Source organism: Augochlora pura, chromosome 11 (assembly GCF_028453695.1).
Source record: "Augochlora pura isolate Apur16 chromosome 11, APUR_v2.2.1, whole genome shotgun sequence".
Classification (NCBI taxonomy): domain Eukaryota; kingdom Metazoa; phylum Arthropoda; class Insecta; order Hymenoptera; family Halictidae; genus Augochlora; species Augochlora pura.
The window spans coordinates 9150017-9169108 of NC_135782.1; the positions used below are offsets into that span (position 1 = coordinate 9150017).

The 19092-nt window shown below is 39.8% G+C and overlaps 1 protein-coding gene across 2 annotated transcripts in view; it reads left to right on the forward strand.

Moving 5' to 3' along the window:
• Lim3 (Lim3 homeobox protein) overlaps positions 1–19092 on the forward strand; it is a 63825-nt gene that overhangs the window by 35218 nt on the left and 9515 nt on the right. The window contains exons 1-2 of one of the 2 annotated variants that reach the window (XM_078194122.1): positions 17063–17315; positions 18252–18426. In XM_078194122.1, the coding sequence (XP_078050248.1) occupies positions 17063–17315; positions 18252–18426 (428 nt within the window). Of the gene's footprint in view, positions 1–17062; positions 17316–18251; positions 18427–19092 lie in introns of those variants that run through there. The other variant, XM_078194121.1, reaches the window with a different exon arrangement.

Genomic DNA, 19092 nt, shown 5'->3' on the forward strand with positions numbered 1-19092 from the left:
TAGCAACATTTGTTAACATATTGATTATTATTTGTTCATAAGACTGAGTCAACCAAAAATGTGCAAACGATGCAAAACGTGCAATTTGTGGACTAAGAAAAATTATGTAAACGACAAAGTAACGTGTAAATAAATAGTATTAAAATAAGATAATAAAAGAAAGTCTTCCAAATCAAATATAAAGGTTCACAGATTATTTTACAAATATTTTGAAAAAACATTAAATATTTTAAGCAGTTAAGACTTGAACTTCAATGCCTAGATAATTCCAAATCGACTCTGCGTAATTTACGAATACCGAAAACAATATGTACAACAAAGAACAATGTTCAAATACTAAACAGGTCTTGATATTTCCACAAGCAGAAAGATGTTTTTGTTGCTGGGAGTATATGTATATATTAGTAAAAATTCTACAATAAGACGCTTATACAAACGTGAAATTCGTCTGCCATTCTTTTATTTATCGTATCAGCGGGCGGAGAGATTTGATTGAAAACATGTTCCGCAGGGGTGCTCGCCGATTCAACCACCCTTAGTGCACAACCTCAAAGGAACAACAGAGAATGGACTTTCATTAGAAAGCCCTCGTAGAATCGTAACGCGCCAAAGTAAAAGAAAATAAGAGCAATCGGCAGCTGTGCCCGTCGAGGCAAACGAAAAAAATATTAATAACAAGCCGCAGCGGTGTCCAATTTGCGACCCTTTGATTTCCGGGTTCTCTCGGTCTTTACCGGAAACCACGTCCGTGTGTAAGACTCCGTAACGAAAGTGACCCGCGTGAAAATCACGGATAATTTGACGATCGCGGAAATACTGGAGCAACGTCGACCGGAGACATCTGCCTTTCCGGTTCGACAGTTCCGGCCAACGCCGTAATTATTCCTAGCAGGTATCAATAATCGTCGTGTCTTAATTGCTCGCAGTGTTCTGACGCTTTCTAACCCATGCAAATAACGGAACCAACATTTTTACTGTTAAACAATATTAATCGCATTAAAGATATTGATCTTCGGTTTTCTGTATGAAGATTTCACATTTTTGGTGCATTTTTGTTCTTATGTACGACGGTTGTAATATTTATGGAAAAATGCAAACTTATATTATCAAAACATAATGCAATACTGAATGAATATATTACACAATGAATGATTAATAATAAATGTACGGAAAAGTGAATTTATATGTAAACTTATATTAGATTTGAATTTATATATAGATATAGAAAGAATTAATAAAACTGAGAAGATTTTATACTAAGTTGATAGATACAAACAAACATTAAATAAGTTTGTTTCATTGCACTGTAAATACACCAAGATCCGTCTACTCGTCGGCATCCCAGAGACGCGAACTAATTTATTTTCGAAATCGGGGTGAACCCAGAAGAAAGCGGAACGATTAACTCTCGAACGGTAAAAGTTCGACTACATATCTCCGGCAGACGAAGTGGCCGAAAGAGACGGATGTTCGCGCACGTTGCAGAGACCTCGAAGGAACCGAGGGACAAACAGTTAATCAAAGGCGTGCGAAGAGAAACGGCGCCGAAACTAAGCGCGGGCGGGTTTTGCAGCAGACACAGAGAGAGGAGAGCGGAAGGCGAACGCGCGGCAAAGAGACTGAAAGCGATGAACGGAGAGGTGGATATAAAAATTCAGCGGGGCTGATAGAGGAGACAGAGAGATGGAGAGCGGAACGAGACACGGCGCGGCGGAGGGAGAAAACGCACAGACCCTGCCGGGACAAGTAGGGTCAAGTGAACTAAAGCAAAACTACCGGGATAGGGGTGTTAAGGGGACAATATACGCTCTCCGAGCAGGGGTGGAAGATGGCTTTAATCTATTACTGGTCGACTCGGTGGAAGTGGCTTCTTGTTACACGCTCGTTTAGACGAAACGAACTCTAAATTGATCCTGCGCTCCCGTAATACTAATAAATTGTGTGAACTGGAAACGATAACGACGGGTTACAACTAAACAGGTCTACGTGCCATTTCGATCATCGATTTACTTACGGCACAGTTGAACCTCTATTATACGAACCTCTCGTATCTGAAATCGTTCTTATCCAAACGAGTGTGAGCAGTTCCATTTAACACTAGAACTAGCTTAACGCTTCAAAATTCGCGTCAACAATCTCAAAAATGTCATCAAATAAAATTAGGAAGATATTACTAACTTTCGCAAGTTCATTCCAAATCTTTTCTATAAATTCAATGAAGCAAATTTTGTAAAAATATGAAGTTTCAACTAAAATACCTTTCTCTAGATATTCTTATGTTTCTACTGTAACCAACTAAGGGTTGAGTTTCTTAGGTTTCAAAATGTTGAAAAATCCTTCAGCATTATTTATATTAATTTCACCAAAATCTACAATGTTACCGCAAAAGATGGCCAATTCCGCGAGGAATGGCCCTACAATTATTCGTGACTAAAATTGTTCGAATATTTGCCTAGATAAAAAGTTATTCGAATGATGCCCAACTCCGCTACGAATAAAATTATTTGGAGAAACGTGTATTCGGCTGTTTTCACGATTTCTGCGGGATTTTTAAGAAGAATTGTCCACCATGGTCGCGCGCAAGCCGAAGGTTTCCGCGTTGGTCGGGAAAAGGCAACCCTTACTCGCTCCCCTTCGCCTGTGCGGTTAATACGGAAGAATGCGAGGCCGGGCTCCCTGTGACAGGGAGCGGTGCGAAGAGTCCACGCAATTTCCTTAATGTACTCGCTAAATGTTCTAACCCCACCCGATACATATACCAGTCGGCATTACGTGATACGTACGAGGAACGGTGCGCCATGTGTACGCGGAGACACCCTTCGAGACAAGGGTGTGCGGTCACACGTGGAAGGCTCGAAGGAAGTAGGCTAAGCGGGCACGAGTGGGTGTCATAGTAGAAGCGATTATCGATTGCAGGAGATACGCGGCACCTATCGGGTCCTCGCACACGCTCGGATGAACGTATAGAGACGGATCGTTTTTCAATTCGAATATGTACTTCGAAAATGTTGGTCGACCTTTGACTTTGACTCGCAGCAAATGTATCGGGCATTTTATAGGACGTCGTGTGACCTCCATTTCATTTGGACACGGTTTTAATCCTCTGCGGTTCTGTGCCCCGACATTGACTTTTGCAACTAACAGTTACTTGTTCTACTAATATACTAATATACTTACACACTTTAGAATAACTTTAATATTTCTCAACTGTTACAAATAGATTGCAGACTTATATATGAGCAAGTGATTGAATCAATGTTATATCAATACTATAGCAAATTTTGAAACGAATAGAAAGAATATATTTATATGTGTATTAGTATTGTGAAGATTATAAAACAAATAAAACTTTATATTACAACGTTTCATATAACCATTAGACGATTATATTTAACCAATATTATAAATTTCTATTAATAATGTGAGATATAATTGATTAAATACAATCTAATAATAATAATTATACAAACCTTTTCTTAGACTGCAATTAATTATGATGATATTTAAATGTTGTCCTTTTAGCTAATCCGTTTGAAAAGGTGTTAACATATTATACTTTTCGACGCGAATGTATCTTACAAACATGTAACTACGTCTCAAAATATTCTATTATGATATCGGTGGTTAAAATGAATTGTTAATATGAACTGTTCGATACAGATACCAAATATGCTGGCAAATATTCATACGTTTTTCGTTTAGATTCATTGCGCTAAGACTAACTCGGTAACGCGCATAAATCAAACTGGGTTACATTTCGATCGCTGCGTTCGCCGTCATGGATCATTTTCGATCGGGACAGTTCCTGGGTAGAAGGTACGCTCGGATAAAACGGTTAATGGGGTAGCTAATGTCCCCATATGCCTAAGCTAGCGCGTGGATATGCGGGACACGCAATAGGCGGTGCGCATAAATAATTTAAGCCCTGGACCCATCATCCATCCTAGCGAGGAACCCCCGTTTCGAATGGGTCAGGTCTGGGTTAGGTGTGGCGCTCCGTTTTAGTCATGCGTTCGTGTATCTAGCTAACGCGGTATTTTGATAACTCAATGAACTAACGAGCCAGTTTTATAATCCCTCCGTAATTCGATGCGAGTTGAATTTAGTGGGAATTAGGCACTTGCCGGAAGCGATTAACTGCTACTCCTATTAAATCACTATCATGTTATGCCTATGTTACATAATTCCTGTAACTGTAAACTTCTATGTAGATACACATTTTTCGTTAAAAATACTTATATACACATTGTACATACATTATACATACATTACGACATATTTTTATGATAATGTCGTAAACTTGTGTCCACCTACAATTCATATTTTTAACACTAAGGCATGAAAATAAGAATATAATAATTGAAGAGTTGGTTTATTTATAAATTACATAGTGTGCAAGTTTTCTTCGATAGAAAAATTATTAAACTCATATACCATGTAGACATTAAAAATCTTGAACTGAACACCAATTTATTCGCAACATAAATTATTAAAAATCATCTATTACGATTTCTTCTGTTGCAACAAGTACCTCCATCGCACAATTTCAACAAAAAATCTTATAAAAAATATTCGACAAATGTCTGACATTTTTTAATCATTTTCAAAGGAATTGCCGAAGAAAACTGTACGCGATACGATCGATAATCGTATAGGAAGGTTTTGGGAATTGCTGCAAAGAGTTAACAAAAGTCAAGTGCGCGTAGTAGAAACACATCCAGTGACTGAATCGCGTTAGTCGCCGATCCTAATCGACGATGATCCATTAAAGTGACTCGCAGTTTCCTCCTTACGCTCACCCCAAGCAAAGGAGGGAGAGACACAGGTCCATGGGCTTTTTATCGGGGTTCTCCGAGCCGCAACGAGCCAATCGCATATTAGCCGGGCCCGCGGACACATTGTGCGCATTTTATACGTGTTTGCACAATTCCCGATGAATTTTCGTTGTCCCGGCCAACTGTTTGCCAGCTCGGTCCAGACAGAAGGGAGGGAAACGGATTCGACGGCTCGGTTGCCGTTTTATCGGTCGGAAGATATTGGATTTATTAATGTCGCTGGTTAGGCAGGTCGGATTTATTTTATTGTACGGACAGTACCATGTTCAACCACCTCCGGCGATATTTATCCTCGGATCTCGGGAAACTCTTGTAATACGACTATACATTGTCCGACCTTCTTTGAACTTTTTTTAAATAATTACGACGACGTATATTGCTGCTCTAACATTATTTGATTACTTATAGTATCAACTACAGTTCAGAGGAGATATAGTTATTTTATTGTAGCTATCATTATATTATTGCTATTCACTCATATTTCTTCACTCGAACTATATACATATAGCAGCTTCAATAGCCATTCTCATGATTTCATATTGTCATTTTATAACTTTTCATAATCCCTAGTTCTTTCAAACAATACATTTGAAAATGTAATAGCTACTGACGATTATTATGCAAAATAAAAAATTGTGCGCATGAGTTGCAAGTTACTGGTGCTACGTGGATATTTATTTTATGTTTTAATCTTTTTACTTAGCTGAAAATAATGCAGCAGTATTTTTAAAATTCTTCAAATGATTCTCTTGTTCTGCTTTTGATCTATAGCATTAATTTTTGTCGTAAATGTATAAAATTACCAGTCTGGTAACAACTGAAAGTTAAATTATTTTAAGTGTCTAAGGATTTCGTAAAGGAGAACTATTCGAGTGACCAATTGAAATATTCCACGATCTTAATTTATAAATAAAACCAACAGTAAAATTGAGTATTAATTATATTCACTGACATCTATAAAAATAATAATATTCCGAACACAGAAATGAATTAAAACTGTTCATTTTAATTAGATACAACTTATTAATTTATTGGTTTATACAGTATTATATGTATTCACTGACACCGTGATAACCTAATTTTAGTTATTGCTATAGCTCAAACACAACTACGGAGGAGTATTCGTTTTCCTTTAATGATATTCCACCTGTAACGTCCACGATCGTAATCATTGATATTTCCTTTTGTCGCGCAGTGCTCAAGTCGCCAACTTCGTCGCGCTAAGCGTTAGTTTCTGTGCACTTTACCTAATTACATTCTCCTTGGAACAGTAGCAGCCTTCTACCTCCGTTACAGTCGTGTGTCATTGTGATATTAGAAAAAATTTATCGCGAGATGTATACATTTTTAGAATCTGGGAAAACAACGCCACTGTGTGATTATTTATAACGTAATAAAGAAATATATAGTTTTCACTTGAAACACACATACTAAACGCTACCGCAGAAATCACATTATTAGAGTGCGAATTCTATGTATTTTCGCCAAAATGACTAGTTTTAACGAGGAAAAAAGAGCAAAAGAAGTGATGAGTAGATTATGGATTTGTATTTAGAATAATAATGTTCTGCATCCAAAAAATAGAAATAATTTAAAAGGCTCATTCTGTTTTCCATTACAGACCCCCAAAAAGTCAAAACGGTTCAGTTGAATAAAGTTCGCCCTCTTTCTTCAGTAGTCTTCAACCCCTTGCCTAACTTTGACATATTTAAGAAAAGTTGGAGATTTACAACCTGTCAAGCATGGATATTATTTCGTTATTAGTCCGTATGGCATAGTAAGATTAGTATGCAGTACAGTAAGATTGCCATTATCCTTTTAAATGAATACCAAATTCTATTCTCTTTGCGACAATATTTAACCCTTAATCACGTTATGACGGTCGCGGCGGCCCACGCAACTTCAAACGAGTCATCATTAATATACGTTAATGTAATTATTTAAAATAATTCGTCCACCGCAAATTTACATTTACTTATTAATTTTTAAATAACCAATATTTATCGAAACAATACCTAGCGGTAATTGGCAGTCCGATTAGTCTCGTCCAGGTAATCGAAGGCACGCAAATAAATATAAATTTTCTTTCTTATCCAAGAAACTGTGCGATACGATTGAAAAAGTTTTAATCGTTGCAACTGCGAAGATAATGGCGTGCCAAAGGGTTAGATTAAAAAACGAACTCTTGTAAAGCACGCGGGCCTCTGGCAGCGATCAAAAAGTCATTCGCAGCCGCCGATGATTTCACGATGGAAGAAAGTAAACGACGCGGGCCCTTGGTCCAGCGTCTCAAAGTCAAAGCTCGGTACACTGGATCGGCGATCTCCGGGGATCGCGTTACCGTTGATTATCCCGGGCAGAAGCAAAAGCGACAAGGGACTTGAAAGGTTCCTGCGAGAGCACGGACCGGTGAACGCAAATGCGCGGGCGTATGTCGTTTAAGCCCATTTAACCGTACAAACGTTTGAGAGATCACGACCGGTGCCGAGGAGACAATGAGAGGGAGCTGTCGTCGGGCTTTGTCAGGGGTTGCTTTTCATAGAGTAGAGGGAAGGGAGCAGGGTGGAAGAGGGGTAGAGAGAGAGAGAGAGAAAGAGAGAGAGAGAGAGAGAGAGAGAGCGCGCAAGTTGCACGAGGATTGCACGGACCCGAATTCGAAATGACGTGGTAGCCGGAGGGGTTGGCGGGCCGAAGTCGCGGCTGGAAGCCTCGGAGAGGGGTTTTTGGCGAGGCGGTGGTTATGCTGCCGCGACGGCACACCCACGCAGGCGCCCCTTTCGCCTAACCCCTCGGTGTCTCCGTTTCACCCTTCTCCCGATGTTCCAGCCCTTCCCGCCGGGCTCCCTGTTTACTACCAACAGGGTACTGATAACTATATATGCTCTTACCTCCTACATCCACCTCGACTCTCTCTCTCTCTCTCTCTCTCTCTCTCTCTCTCTCTCTCTCTCTCTCTCTCTCTCCCTCTCTCTCTCTGTCTTTTTCGCCAGCGTCCCGTGTTTCTACAACTCTCTCTCGCCCCTCCCAACTTTCAGTAACCCGCTACGTATACTCTGTTTTCGGATCCTACGTCCGTCTCGGTCTGATTTTCCTACGGCCCTCCCCGCTCGCTGTTCACGTTCACGGCACAATGGCACATCTGGCGCTAACTTCTGTTTTTTGGTCGTCGCGCTTGTCACTAGAAATCGCCCCGCTCTTTTTCTCCTGTTCCTCTTTTTTTTTTCACTTTCTTTTTTCAGCCGGAACCAACGCCGCGAACATCTCCGCCGATCTTTCGCTCGGCTTTCCGCCGCCGAAGAATCGCGATGCATTCGAATGCCGACGCCGCCGCCGCCGCCGCGCCGCGCCACGCCACGCGCCGGTTCGCTGCAACGTTTGTTCCCGTTCAACATCGCGACTGCTGACGACTCTTTGTGCGCGTCGAACGGATCCCTGGACAATGTTATCCTTTTAGCAATGCCTCTGTTTCTAGCCGGGATCCGGAACGGCGCCAGTCTACCGTGTGACGCGACCGATTCACTGAAAATTGGTTCCAAACGAGAATTGCCGTTTTTTGGTAACTTTGCTCGCTGTTTGACGATCGGGGCTTCTTTAAACGCCACCGAGAGGCAAACTATTGTCTTTGTTCGCGCGGCGTTCCGCGCTCCGGTGATTCAACGCCTTCGGTCCATAGTTTTGTCTGCTATACTCGAGGACGTATTGATTATCCGAAACTACGGTGCCTGAACTGTTTGTCGTTCAAACACATTTCACGTGTGATATAAATCGATCGAAGATCATCCACGTGCGACAATGCGCATTGTGCAAATTAACTACTATTTGGTTTAAACGATTACGTTTTCGAATGCATCGTTGATGTCAAAATTTCACGTTCTGAAGTGTTCCCATTTACATTTTTATTTTTATTTTATTATTATTGCTATAAAACGGCATTCGGCTCGCTGATTCTATACATATAAGTCAGTAGATAAAGATAAATTTTGGAAACTAGTCAAGAACTAGTGTCATTCATATGTAGACTCTGGATTTTATGCATTTGTAACAAAAATGAGTAGGTCAATTTTCAAACAGTAGACTGATTAAGAGAGGCATTATTATATTATTTCCAGGTTATTTGAATTGTTAAAAATAGGATACATATACAATTTTTATTTGTCATAAAAATTCGCAATCTGTTCATATATGATCGAGGCTCTATGAACGAGAAGCAATAAAGTTAATCATCAAACAGACCCAGAAACAAAGTCACTAGGATCCAATAGATTTATAACACGTTTCGAGACCAACCCGGAGAATCACGTAGCGAGAACAGTTAAGCCAAAGGGTGGACCGTTTCCACGCAAAGCCCGTTTCGACGTCGATTGATTTTATTTGGAGAACCAAGTGTCTTGGGGATTGCCGACCACGATGGCGTATTCATGGGAAATTTAAAAAGCTCCGCGTTTGGCCGAATATTAATTTGATCAGCAACGGGGTGGCTGCCGATGGCTCTCTCTCTCCGGCTGCAAAAACCATATGCGTAAATGGGGCAGGCGAGCAACCGGCCCGGTATAAATTCAAACGTATTTACGCGGTAAGGGTGCCATAATTTATTACCCGCCGATGTAATGGGAACGCCCATAGAGAAGATCTGCCCGTGCAAATTCGATTATATGCAGTTGTATCTTGCCTCCGATTCCTCCCCCGTTCACTCCCTCGCCCAACCCTCTCCGGTTCCTCCGCCAACCGCCCGCCCTACCCTTTTTCCGTTCCGCCACGGAGAAACGGAGTTAAATTAAAAAACGTACGGGGCGCATAAACGTGCATATTTCATCGTCCCCGTCTTTTTTCGCATCCGCGGAATTTTCTGTTCGCGCACAGTTTCCGCGGAAATATACGGTCCACCGTTAAACGTCATCGTTGCTTCTTTATCCTGCGCGTCGCTGAATATAATATAATATATCGTTGGCACGACGTTGCGCGATTTTTCTTTCGACGTATAAATTTTCCAACAACCCCGCCGAGTAGAAGCGTTTAGGGAAGCGTTAAGGTTTCCCGCGTTGCTTCCGTAATTGGATGAAATTTCTAAGCGCGAATCTACTTAAGCGGTGAAAATTACGATTTTAGGTGTACGCAGCTTTAAAGCTCTGGTTTATTTCTCTAACAAAAGACTACGAAGGATCGGTGTAATCATCGACTTGCTCCAGCTGTTAATGAACAGAAATTCGACTGCCGCGATAATGAACAAAAATTTGACTGATAGTATAATGAATAAAAGTGATGAAATATTTTGTACTAGAAATAGTCAAAAAATGAGTAGCAAATGATCCAATTCTATAATAAACATCAATAATAATTCTTATTACGAAGGAGAGAAATGAATATTTATTTGACAGCAGTGCTGTAGACACACCTGGAGGTCCGCATCTACGTCCGAAAACGCAATTCCGACCTAGAAAGCTTAGGTCCGATATATTCGATAGGATAACCCCTTCGTTTCCATCGCGAAGATTCATTAAAAGGGTGTCTTTGCGATTGCGCGACCCCGTGATTTCCGTGGGCGGCCTCCTCGGGCTTCGATCACGCGAGCCCACCCTTCGTCGGCTTCGTTGCACATGTCGACACGCCTCCAGGAGTCGTTCGTCAACGTAAAAAGCATCAGCGCCGGGGTTTATCGCGGCTCTATCCGAGGGTGGAGGTCTGACTTGCCTACGGTTGCCTCCTGTACCAGCTCTAGGCGAAACTAACGAACGGGACGGGAAGAGAAAGAAAAGGGGGGCAACACGGCAAGCACCGGCTCGCCAGTCCGGAACGCATCCCTCGTTCCCCAGTGGTGCACACTTGACCCGGCAAACGATGACATTTCTATTTTTCATTCCGCTTTCTTCGGGGATATCAGAAATATCAACCGGATCCGGTTTCGAAGCTCGAAATGTCAAAGTATGAGGATCGGGATGGGATCATTATGTGTTTCTAGTGTTCGGACCCAGATGGGCGTTGTTTCGAATAAATATTTATCTGAAATAATTACTCGGATAAATTTTGTTTGATGAACATTGTCTTCGACTAACAATGATTCGTTATTTCTAACAAGATATTACATTTATCCATCTTATTAATTCTTTATTCTTCGTTCAAATTAATTATCCGAATAGAGATTGTAATATTGTTCGAGTAACAATTCGAATAATTTTCGCTGTTTTTATTTTCTCATACAATTTTTATTGTCAGTCTTTATCTTATAATGTCATCGAGGGATGAAGATATTCTGTTTGTTTTCACCGTGAAAAGTAGCTACTCTGGTTTCTTTATTTATGGAAGCTGACGAATACGTCTGAACTGGTCATCGAAGAAATATAGAAAGAGGTTGTGTAAGTTGAATCCAATATTGTTGAGACATAAAAAAATTTGAATATTTCGAAAAAGTATTACTTCGAAAAATAGTATTGTATAGTATTATATTATAAATATAATATAAATATAGTATTATATTACACGTAAACTATGCTTCGAAAAATAGTATTAAGATTAAAAATAATATTAGCCGAACGATTAATAATAAGACTTAATAAAAGAGATAACTTTTGCTTGTTAATCTCTTTGTTCCTATCTTTTTTGGCTTAGAAATAGAATTTGCTTCTATACACAGAAAATGTTATATTGCTTTAGATTGTCATCCACTGTGCGTAAGTATGCAGAATAGTCGGATCAACAGACCAGACCAGAATCGGTCGGACATGGGTTAACGAATATTACATTTGACATATATCTGCGTTGCACGGTTTTTTTTTATCCAATAAATGACAAGCTGTTCCCATCGTTCTGTCTCGATTTCTCGCCAACTGGATTTTCTGTTCGACCGTTATTTTTCATATTTACATTTTATTCGATCGTTCTATTTAATTCATCCCATGGTTATACATAATGCATCGTTCAAATTTCACGTTTATTAATATAATTATCTTATTTTAAAATTGCTTCTTTTCATTTGACCCACTGGTATTTGCTGAATTTTCAATGTAATAAATCCGCCAGTATCATGCGTGAAAAATATCGTTGCTCAATAAAAACATACGTACGAAATAAAATATCTCATATATCTCATAAATGCGTCATGAATAGTCTACGAATTCTATGTATTTATAGCAAAAATGAATGGCTTCGATTTGAATTAGTGGAGGAATTAAAAAAGTTAAGAAATGCCATTATATTACTTTTAATCTAATAAAATTATTTAAAAAAGAATCAACTCTTTATCTAGCTTCTATTTCTTGCAATTGATGCACATCATTTTTATTTTATTCTTTTTTATTCAGTCTAGTTATAATATTACATTTATTTGGACTTATTGTTATATTATATTATTATACAATTGATATAATGTTATATTTTACAATTATTACAATGATATGTAATTAAAGAAAGGAGTTCAGTCAAACATTTTCCATGGATGCAGCTTTGAGATTTCGATAATTCGAAAAAAGAAAATTGTCTAAATCGTAAATTGTACATATAGTGTTAATCGTTCCTCTAGAATGGCTTTTAGTGCTTGTAATATGTTGCTTTTTGTTCAATTGTTTGGCGAAAGAAATCTTTGTAACCGAGAGAAAACATTTCAACAATTATAATACTGTGTTTCTGTATAAGATAAAGAAATTTAAAAAAATGTGTAAAGCGTTTACTCAAACCTAATACAATAAATACTTTCGAATGTTGACAGTAACGTGATATTTCTCACACAAGATAAACCGAAAGCAGTATTTTCGGTAGAGTCACTGGAATTTCCATTAGACTAATGACATCAAATTCGTGAATTGATCGTGCCCAGCGAATAGTGTCAGGAGGTTCGTTTATACAGCCGACGAAGACGTATTCATGGTCTATGGCCGAGTTTATGAGACTTTAATCGGCCGTGAAAACCGAGGATTATCAGAGGAAGTCATCCACGCGTTTATGATCACGCTTGCGGACCATAATCGGTGGAACCGGGTTACCGCCTCGGAACACGAAGAATCGCGAAATTTTCCACCTGACCACATGAACGGGGCCCGCCAACAACAGATGGTTCGACACTTTTGCATACACGACGATGCCCATCAAATCTGTTATGCGTGCGCGTCGACTACCCCTGGTCTACGAAACGACGCGCCAATAAAAATGGTTTCGATACACGAACGATTTTACTGGCCGCGGTATGGCGCACTTTTTCGCCGGCAAATAACGCTGGTTAGTTACGCACCGTTGCACCGTCTGACTCTTCCGCGTTGATCGACTCGTAATTTTGCTTTGTACATGAAATAGTCAGTGTCCAGGTTGAATGCAACTGAGCCGAGGCTTTGTCATTAATCTAACACAGACATTCCTAACACTGAACCTCCCGAGCGCTAAATATTTCTGACCTGTGTTGCTTTATAATCCATATTCTAAAATTGTTTTGATGTTTTTATTATTTGATATTGTACTCGCTAATTTTTGTCAGATATGCATAAAATTCATAGTCCATTTGTAATAGAAAGAGTAATTGAAATTGATAATTGAAATTATTTTTATTGACTTTTATTGACAATGGTATACTGACATTTGTATTTAATTCTATAGATATTGGTAAAAGCTTTGATTTTAAATTATTTTCATACAAATAGTAATATACACTTAGTAATATTAAATGTTGCTATATTTTCGAATAATTAAACGAGGTGTTTTATATACATTGTCTCACAGTACACACAATTCTCATCGCTATTATTTATTGTTAGTGATTAATATCTTCAGCTAATATTTTCGACCAAACTTTGCAGCATCAATTCTATCAAATATTGATGTTCACATAATTTATACCTTAATGTAATTGGTAATATAATAAGTAAATGAGTAAAATGCATACGACATTTATGCAAGAAAAATACGCGAAGTGTGTAGATATATCTAACACGTAATTGCATTTGATATACTCATTTTATCATGAATGCATAAAATCTACAATCTAATAACGAACAATGTATTGGTATATTATCAAATATTCACTGTACAAATAGGCAAGGATTAAATAAATAAATAATAGGAATATGCATTCGCATAAACTTGTCGGATCTAATAACGTGTAACGCCATGCTGCTACTGAAATTTTCTAAACATTTCGTATATTCGGCGATATCATATATTCGACTTCACTTCCGGAAAAGAGAAATTCGGCGCAGCGTTCAGTTTTCGTGGCCCTTAACCCGATCGGAGGTCGCGCAGCCGAGAGAAAATCGCGAGCTCCCGTGTTCCTCGTTTCAAAGGGCGCCGGGCGAGGGAGTTTTCATCTGGAAGGTAAAAAGGGGAGCAAGATGTAACGACAAAGAGGATACGTGCCATCTGACGCGACCGAGAAAAACAAAGACGCATATTGAAAAGCGTACCGGCTGACGTTGGTAGACGCGTCTATACGTCTACTTACACGTCGACCTACACCCCCGACTTATTTGGTTCGGTGTGGATGGGCGCACGCGAATCACTGAGGGACGAGAAAAGAGTATACACGACTGATCTCGACTAAGATTATAAAATGGCGACCCTCACCTCCAGCCTCCACCCCCTCTCCCCCTCCCCCTCCCCCGCCGCCTTGCACGGCTGTTCTTAATTTCGCCTCGGATCCTTTTGTAGCCCTCCTACCATCCAGCCTCGTTTCTCCGCTTCTTCTGCTTGTTCTCCTTTTTTTTTTCTCCTTCCCTTCTTTCGCCCCCTCCCTCCCGCCCCCCCCCCCCCCCCGTATTCCCTTCGCCGCCGCCCGGGTCTGCCTGCCACCCCCTCACGACCAGCCGCCCTCTTTCTTTACCTTTCCGCGACGCTTGCTTTCACAATCGACACGGCTCTCTAGACGTTGCCAAAGGAACTCGCCAAGGAGCACAGGAGAGAATTCTTTTACGTGACGATTCTGATGAATAGAGGACCGTAGTCGCGGGCTCTGGAAATGGATGCTCGAAAGCAAACCCTCGCCGATCGACGAGGTCCGGACGAAAATGGGAACGGGGTGCCGAGCGGCGAAGATGGAAATTTTGCTCACGACTCGATGCGATGAGACTGGTCGTTTGTTAGCAACAATTCGAGAAAGAAATCGATGGCTTTTCCGAGAATGAAGTAACCGTGACGTATCTGTTGTAAAAGTATACGCGATTATTTTTATCTTGTTTTGTTTTAACCCTGTGCGAGTGAGCCACTTTAATTCAAAAGTCGAAATAGTCTTTTTCAACTTATACTTGAAATTGAGCCCCGTGATTCAAACAACCATTGCATTTTTAACAGTTTTGTTGGACAGTTTGTTAAATAGCCTATCAACGTAGTGATTTGGGTTATATAGTTAACGCATCTGTTTTATATTGATTCATATTTTCGTAATTTTTATAATCAATTTTAAATAATTGATTTAAAAATCAATTTAAGCTTCTCATTAAGACAAAGACTAATAAAATAAATCTTTAGAGGAAGTGTGGAGTTGAAACGTACTTCAGATAGACATGGCAATGCGTTTTCACATTCAGCAAATTATTGAAAGTGCACTTTCTTGTCATGTGACTATCAGCACTACGCTCGTATCCTAATACAGACATCGGCAACCTTTTTTGTTCAACGAAATACGCACTTGTTAAAGGAAACTTAAACAAACACGCTTTATACGGTGTCGAGTAATTAATATTGTAAATATGGGTGAACAGGAGCATAGATCTACAAATAATACAGAGAATTTAAGTTCCAGATGACTTTTCTATTCATTCGCATGATATATCATTTGCATCCTTGTTCCTAGTTTTCTTGACAATTTATACAAATCTGCTTGCTATCCGGTTACCCACGAGCATATGTGTACGTCATTTTCTCATGTAAATAAATCTTCACAAGTCTTATCAAAATAGGCTTTCCACAAATAGGCACAAATTGAACAACATCTACAAGAACGAAATGGATGCTAAAGAGAATATGCAAATTGTACATATAGAATGAATAATTATATATATTAGTATTATATATTATGTTTTTATTTCATATGTTGGTATTTATGTCATGATTTACTGCGAGAGGAAATATTACAAACTAAATATTAAGCTAATTAATTAAATTATGTAAGAAAAGGTCCAGGATTCGATAACTTAAGGAAAACTTTCAAAACCGATAGGTACGAAATAAAAAATGGTCTAACTAAAACAATGGTATAGCTTGTACGTACAAAAAGAATCTTTCCTGTAAATATCTGCAACATATAGCGAGTAAAAGCAACGAATTGTCGAGGAGAGAAATTTTGGAAAAAATTCACGACCGAAACGTAACGCACATGGTCAGCCAGGGTTAGAGATCGGCTCCATATTTCTTGATGCTTCACTCCCGCAGCCAACGCACATCATCGCCGTGTCAACGGCGTATCACCAGCACCCTAGACGGAGTATCAGCAAGCAGAGTATCGGTTGTTTGAAAGTCGCTTGGTAGTACGTTGGTCGCCATATTGGGGGCGGTCCTAGTACCCACGAATCGGCATCGAAGCGTTAGAAGCGTGGGTGCGGACCACACCCAATAACCCTAACGTATTCCCCACCCGAAACCCGCCACACCCACGAATGTCACGTGCGCACGAGCAGCTGCAACATCGTTGGAACAGTCCTCCGCGAACCCTCGTTCCGGTCGCTTCGATATTTTACGCGAGGTCTGGCGTTGACAGTCTGAACCTACTCGCACAGCTTGAATTCCTTTAAAGAAACCTAAGTGAAAGATCTTAACGCCGGTTTAATGAACAATCTGGACTCGTGCGTTTATTATAGTCCGATCAGTACTCCAAGAATACGGTTGACGCGTCCGGTCTGGATAGGAACGCTGTACTATCGGATATGATCTTCGAAGAGAGTGACAGTGAAAGGATTAACGAGGAGCTGATCTCGCTGGTACACGTTGAGTCGCGGTTTTTATCGTTGTTTGTTGGAGAATTAAGACAGTTTTGAAGGACAAAACGAACGATGGATTGCATGGTACGGTTGTGCTGGGAAGTGCGGAAGATTCTGTGACGGTAGCAGCCTGTGAACGAAGATTGGGGAACAACTTGGGGCAAACTGTGTCAGATCGCAGAGCAGAACGCAATAAATGTTCCATGGTTGGACAATTGGTCGTACTGCTCCAGACCCGTTAGATTAGGGCAAAGTCGCCGGGATTCGTTGACGCATCGATTACACGAAATGTCGGGTCAGTGACACGTCGGAAGTTCCATCGAAAAAAAAAACACAACCATGACTATGATAAGCCTGGAGATGCTGGGCCGGGAGTCTATGCCTTTGGAAGGGATGTATCGGCGCGCCCGTCAAGATGTCTTGACACCGCCGCACGACAGTCTGGAGTCGCAGAACGTCCGACGAAATAGCAGCAACTCTGGAAATCCTGCAATCTCCAGCTTCGACGACGCTCCTCACAGCGAAATGCATCCTCTCGATCCGAGGGCCGTCGATCTCGGTTTACCGGCTCATATTCCCAAGATCCTCTATTGTAAGTGAGAAACGTCGATCTCATTAGCTAGCTTGTCGACGAAATTAAACATATTTTTGTCGACGAAAAATATTCAATTCGTATGTCTGAGCAAAAGCACTGCAGTCTGGGACTTAAAGGATTAAGAATTTTCAGTAGCTGCTTCTCAAAATATTAGCTTTGTGTCAAAAATATTGTCACCAGGTGTTATTTGCCAAAGATATATTTTAGCGAACGTTTAGAAAGGATCTAATGGTGTAGCAATACTTTGGCAAGTGAACAACTTATTTGCAGTCTGTTAGAAATGAATCTTTGTTAACTGCAGTACTACGTCCGCGATCATTGAACATATACATTCTGAAATCAATGAATGAAAAATCGACTGAGAAATTTATACCAGAGAGAAGTGTAAAATTGAAGAGCGTAAACCATTGATGAAATGATAGTCACGCGTACGCTACGTTGAATGCTCGTAAAATATTTTTTACGAACTCGTGTTTTCGATTAGCAATGTTCACGTATATTCTAGAAGAAATGTACCACAGTAGAAAGATCTTTCTCTCGTGAAACAATTTGTTCGAGACCAAAACAACTTTCGAATGGATGGTATAAATTTCAGACAAGAGAGACATACATTTTATAAATAAGAAACTCATTATCGTTGATCACTGTCTATATGAATAAATAAGAAAATTGAAGTAAATGTGGATCAAATGGTAGCAGATAAATATGCGTGGATTCTGTAACTTCTTATCATTCATCGATCATCCTGAGATATTTGAAACATCGTTAAACTTTAAGAACTCTATCGGCTTAGAACCTGAGCCCAGAAATTCTCTACACGCTGACATCGTATCGTAATTACTGCTAAAACCGTCTAAAATATTAGTTTACATTTTCAGAGGACACTCGCGAATACTTGTTCTAATCGTGCACGATTTTTCCGATCTGTTGTAGCTTCGATACCGAAGTGCGGCGGTTGTCAAGAAGCTATCTTGGATAAATACATTCTGAGAGTCCTCGAGAGGTGTTGGCATGCAAGGTGTTTAACGTGCCGAGACTGCGGTACTAGGCTGACCGACAAGTGTTTCGCAAGAAACGGTCACGTTTTCTGCAAGGACGACTTCTTCAAGTAAGTACCAATAGTTATCTATCCCCGCTTGCACCGTGTAGGGTCGGTCAGACCTCAGGCGTCTTCGAAGATGATGAATTTTGACGCGTATTGTACGTAACAAGAAGCCATCGACCTTCTTCCGGGATTATTATGAATACAACGCGTCGTTCAGATCAGTTCCATTTTATCAGAAATATTATCGAAACTGTACCTACTTATCTCCAAATAAACGCATGATAATTTTAATATTTCGAAATGTACAGTCACTGTACAAGTCACAATCCTTACGTGACCTATTATGCATAAAACATTGTACATAAGTGTTTAAATAGTATAACTAACTATATCGATTAGGGCATTAACACTCACACGACGTACCTTTTCGACAAAAATATAAACGAGCATGCTTAGAATTATTTATAATTTTACTCGCCAGTGCTGTTCGGCATTTTTTGTTAACTGCTCTTTCTGGATAGACTGTTACTTCTATTAATGTTTATGGAACATATGAAACTTTAAACTAATTGTCAGAAACAGTATTTATGCTCTGGGATAAATAAATTCAAGCCCCGCTGTCTGATTGTTAAAAAAATACATGATTCTATTGAAGAAAATACACTTAACCTTCACATTCTCCAGATTCCTCCAATCTGTGTTAGCAATACTTTTTGGTATCGCCATCAG